Source organism: Monosiga brevicollis, genomic scaffold (assembly GCF_000002865.3).
Source record: "Monosiga brevicollis MX1 MONBRscaffold_44 genomic scaffold, whole genome shotgun sequence".
NCBI classification, from domain to species: domain Eukaryota; class Choanoflagellata; order Craspedida; family Salpingoecidae; genus Monosiga; species Monosiga brevicollis.
The window spans coordinates 245,542-249,318 of NW_001865081.1; the positions used below are offsets into that span (position 1 = coordinate 245,542).

A 3,777-nucleotide genomic window follows, 5' to 3' on the forward strand; every position below is an offset into this window, starting at 1 on the left:
TCAGGACATGCTGGCAGCGTGCCCCGCTCCACCCACCACGCCAGTGATCGCGCCCAAGAAGCCACCCACCGACCTAGCTTCGGCCCTGAGCAAAGTCATCGTTCTGAGCGGCGTGGAACCCAAGCGTCAGGAGCTGCTCACCAGCGCCAACAGCAACCTCAAGCGCCTGGTGCTGGCCTTGATCGATGCCCTGGGCGCCGTGGCAAGAGCGGGAACCACCGACACGATTCATCGCGTGGAAACGCTACGGCAGTGCGCGCAATGCGTGGATGCAAGTGCACCTCCTCCAGCTGAGACATTGCCCGAGGCCTGGGAGGAGCTGTGCCAAGCTCACGAGAAGCTGAGCCTGCTCGAGCAGAACGGTCTCGAGCAAATTGCTCAGTGGCAGCCACCTCCAGACTACGAGCATCAGAATTGGTACCTGGCGTTTGTGCACCACGAGTCGCAAGCTCTGCTGCAGCAGTTACAAGACATGATCGACTGGCAGGCCACGACGCTCTCCATGTTGGACTCGTGCATGAGGCACGTGGACAGCTTGACCCAAGGCGTCGATGATGAATCGGTTGCTGCCAACGAGGAACTGACCAAGGTGGAGACTGAGGTTCAAAACAGCAGCGCAGCTCTACAGCTCGTGCCCGAAGTTCTTCGGTCTGCTCTCGAGCAAGAACTGAAAAAGCTAGAAACGCGACGCGACAACTTACGACAACAATTATCAGTTCAGCCACACGTGGACCACGTCGCAGAGCTCGCCCAGCTGCTGCATCAGCACTTTCCAGCGCTGCTGGTTTTTCTGCACCCTGAACAAAGCACGCTGGGAGCACGGCTCCGCACTGTGCTTGGCCCCGACCTTCCAGCCAGCCTGATCTTGGAGGCCATGACCGAAGTAGACCAGGGTTTGACGCTATCCAGCTTGGGCCAGCTTGAGCTCCAATACAACCAAAACCACAAGGTCTACAAGGCCCGTGCCGCACTTCCAGAGTGCCCTGAACAAGAATTGGCTGTCAAGGAGTACGCTTTTGCTCGGCAACACAAGCAGGACCAGTGCCGTACGTTTCTGCGCGAACTCCGCGCCATGCGCCAGCTTGAGCACCCACACATCACTCCGGTCCTTGGCGCGCTTGTGGATGTGCACAGTGGCCACCCCAGCGCCTACTTGGTGCAGCCGTGGTGTGCACAGGGGGATCTGCAGCAGTGGCTCAGCAAGGCACGGCACCTGGCCACCTCGGCTGTCATTGCAGGTTTGATGAATCAGCTGCGCGCGGCCCTGGCGTTTATGCATAGCAGGGGCCTGGTGCATCGGGATGTCAAGCTGAGCAACATCATGCTGGACGGTGCAGAGGACCAACCTGTTGTGCGGCTGGGCGATTTTGACATTGCCAAGGCCGCCGCTGAAGCCACCATGCTACCATGCACGGCCACCGCATCGTCGGGCACGGCGGGCTATGTGGCACCGGAGGTGCTTTTCGGCCAGGGTCGAGTGGGGGCGCGTCCAGCACAGGATGCCTTTTCCTTTGGCTGCGTTCTCTACAACACCTACATGTACCCACAAACGGTGCCGCCGGCTCAGTCGCGAACCGATGAGGTTGTGGGTCATTGCAGATGGAATTTCCAAGCGGGAGATGGTGCCTTTAGCTTTCCTCATCTGGCGGCCGAGGTCAGTCAAATATTATTTTTTTCTCTATGATTCTAAGACGCTCTGGTTACTGTCGTCGTCGTCGTCGTCGTCGTTGTTGTTGTAGTTGTTCATGTTCACAGCTGTGTCTCTCTGCAGATGTGCAACGTGGCAAGCGATTTGTACAAGGAAACGCGAGCCTTGCTTGCAGCAGATCCGAAACAACGGCCAAGCCTTTTCAGCGCCGGGCAGATTGCAGAACGACCTGTGGCCGCCCAAGTCGGGCCAGCCATTGACGTCTTGCGCGATGCGCCCGAGCTCATTTCAGAGGTGCGTTGCTTGTTAACTTTTTGGTTCTTCCGCAAGTCGTCTGATTTGAATCTACTGGGTGGGTAGGTGGGTGAGCTACTGAAGCAGCTGAACACCGGTGGGCGGGGACCAGCGAATATTGCAGTGCAACGAGTGGAGCGCGTGCACAACCCCGTGCTGTGGGAGCGCTACAGCGCCAAGCGACGAGAGATGTTGCATCGTATCGAAAATGAAGAGCACTATGATCAGCTCCAAACGGCCACATCAGATGCACCCTCGGGCTCTCCAGCTCTGCTTCGCGATGCATCCTGTCAAGAGCGCCTGCTGCTCCACGGCATCTCCCCTGACGCAATGCTGCGCGACAAGATTGTGCGCTTGGGCCTTGACTATCGCTTTGCCGGCAGCAGCGCTGGACACCGATTCGGTCTTGGTGTTTACTTGGCAGACCATCCCAGCAAGGTGTGCTCATTGAGTGGGTGTCCTGTGTTGCTGTCGCAACTGCGTATTCTCATGAGTGCTTATCATAATGTAGAGCCACCGATATACCGACCCGCCGCGTGGTTCGAATCGGCTTGGCCCAAACGATGAGCGGACGCTCATCATCACACGAGCACTGCTGGGCCATGCCTTTGTTCATCACTCGCCTTCGCGCGGTGCACTGGCCCCTCCGCTTCTGCCTGATGCACCCAACAATGAGCGGTGCGTTGGGCAATAAGCGGTTGTTTCGCGTGCTAGAGAGTGCCTTTGGTTGTTTTTTTGACCGGCCTGCTGTGTCTCCATCACTTCTTTAGATATGACTCGGTGATTGCCACGCCGCCGGGGGAATGTCACGAGATCATTTTGTTTGACAATACGCAAATCTATCCTGAGCTGGTGGTCTACTACACGGCCAATTAGGATGCGTCTTGCTGTTGACCTGTTTCCAGGTTCTGTTTCCTGTTTGCTTGTAGGTTGCCGTGCGACAAGGGCGTGGATGATGAATTGACATACATGCTATTATGAAGGTGCTTTGCAATCCCGAGTGAGACAGGGCATTCGTGGGTCAAGCTAAGTTCCTGTGCAAGTAATAACTTGGTATGACTGCTGGAAGCAAAAGTAGCAACGCGAGTCTGCGGCAAGAGTTTTATCCAAACCGAGCATGGGTCCAGAGGCGAGCTGACCTTTCGAGAGGATAGCGTGGGGAAATGGCTCCTAGATGTGTGCAGGTTCAGCGAGCTAGCACTCACCTACACGCACATTGCTGGAGGTACGATTGGAATCAGGCCCTCTCTTTTCTCACGTCACACTAGCTGCCCAACGCAGAGGGACGTTGAAGAAGGAGCTAAAGAAAACCCCAGACGGTACACACAGAGACAGAGACAGAGAGAGAAGACAAAGACATAATGGGAGATGGACACACACACACACACACACACACGGAATGAGAGAGCCTAAGCAAAGCCAGAAAGAAACAGAGACAGAGGCAGCGGCAGCATCATAGACGGCAGAGAGGGAGAGAGAGAGAATTATTGATGTGAATGTGAATGGCACCATGTCGATGGCCCTTTTCAAACGAGAGGGACAACCCCCATAGCGAGTGACTAGGAGCGCGGTTGCCCTGATTTGCAACATCTCCCATAGCACGACCGTGCATCAGCCAGGCTAGAAAGGCAACAACATGTAGAAACCACCGTCTTGTGGCCCCATGGCTCCTGGCACGGCGGGACCCTGATCTCTCCAGCCCGAGCTTGGGCAACACAAGTGATAATTAAACTGTCTTTTCCCTTGGATTTTTCTTGATTTTTTTTTTTTTTTTGTGTTCCCACTCCTGTTAGCATCAAATCCGTGCTACTATGGTCCTTCACACCAACCAGACA

The 3,777-nt window shown here is 55.7% G+C and overlaps 1 protein-coding gene across 1 annotated transcript in view; it reads left to right on the forward strand.

The window, feature by feature from the left end:
• MONBRDRAFT_12739 (uncharacterized protein) overlaps window positions 1-3,777 on the forward strand; it is a gene marked incomplete at both ends in the record, with an annotated part of 23,811 nt that overhangs the window by 15,084 nt on the left and 4,950 nt on the right. The window contains 3 exons of the mRNA XM_001750600.1: window positions 5-1,654; window positions 1,772-1,942; window positions 2,009-2,380. Of these exons, the coding sequence (XP_001750652.1) occupies window positions 5-1,654; window positions 1,772-1,942; window positions 2,009-2,380 (2,193 nt within the window). The remainder of the gene's footprint in view (window positions 1-4; window positions 1,655-1,771; window positions 1,943-2,008; window positions 2,381-3,777) is intronic.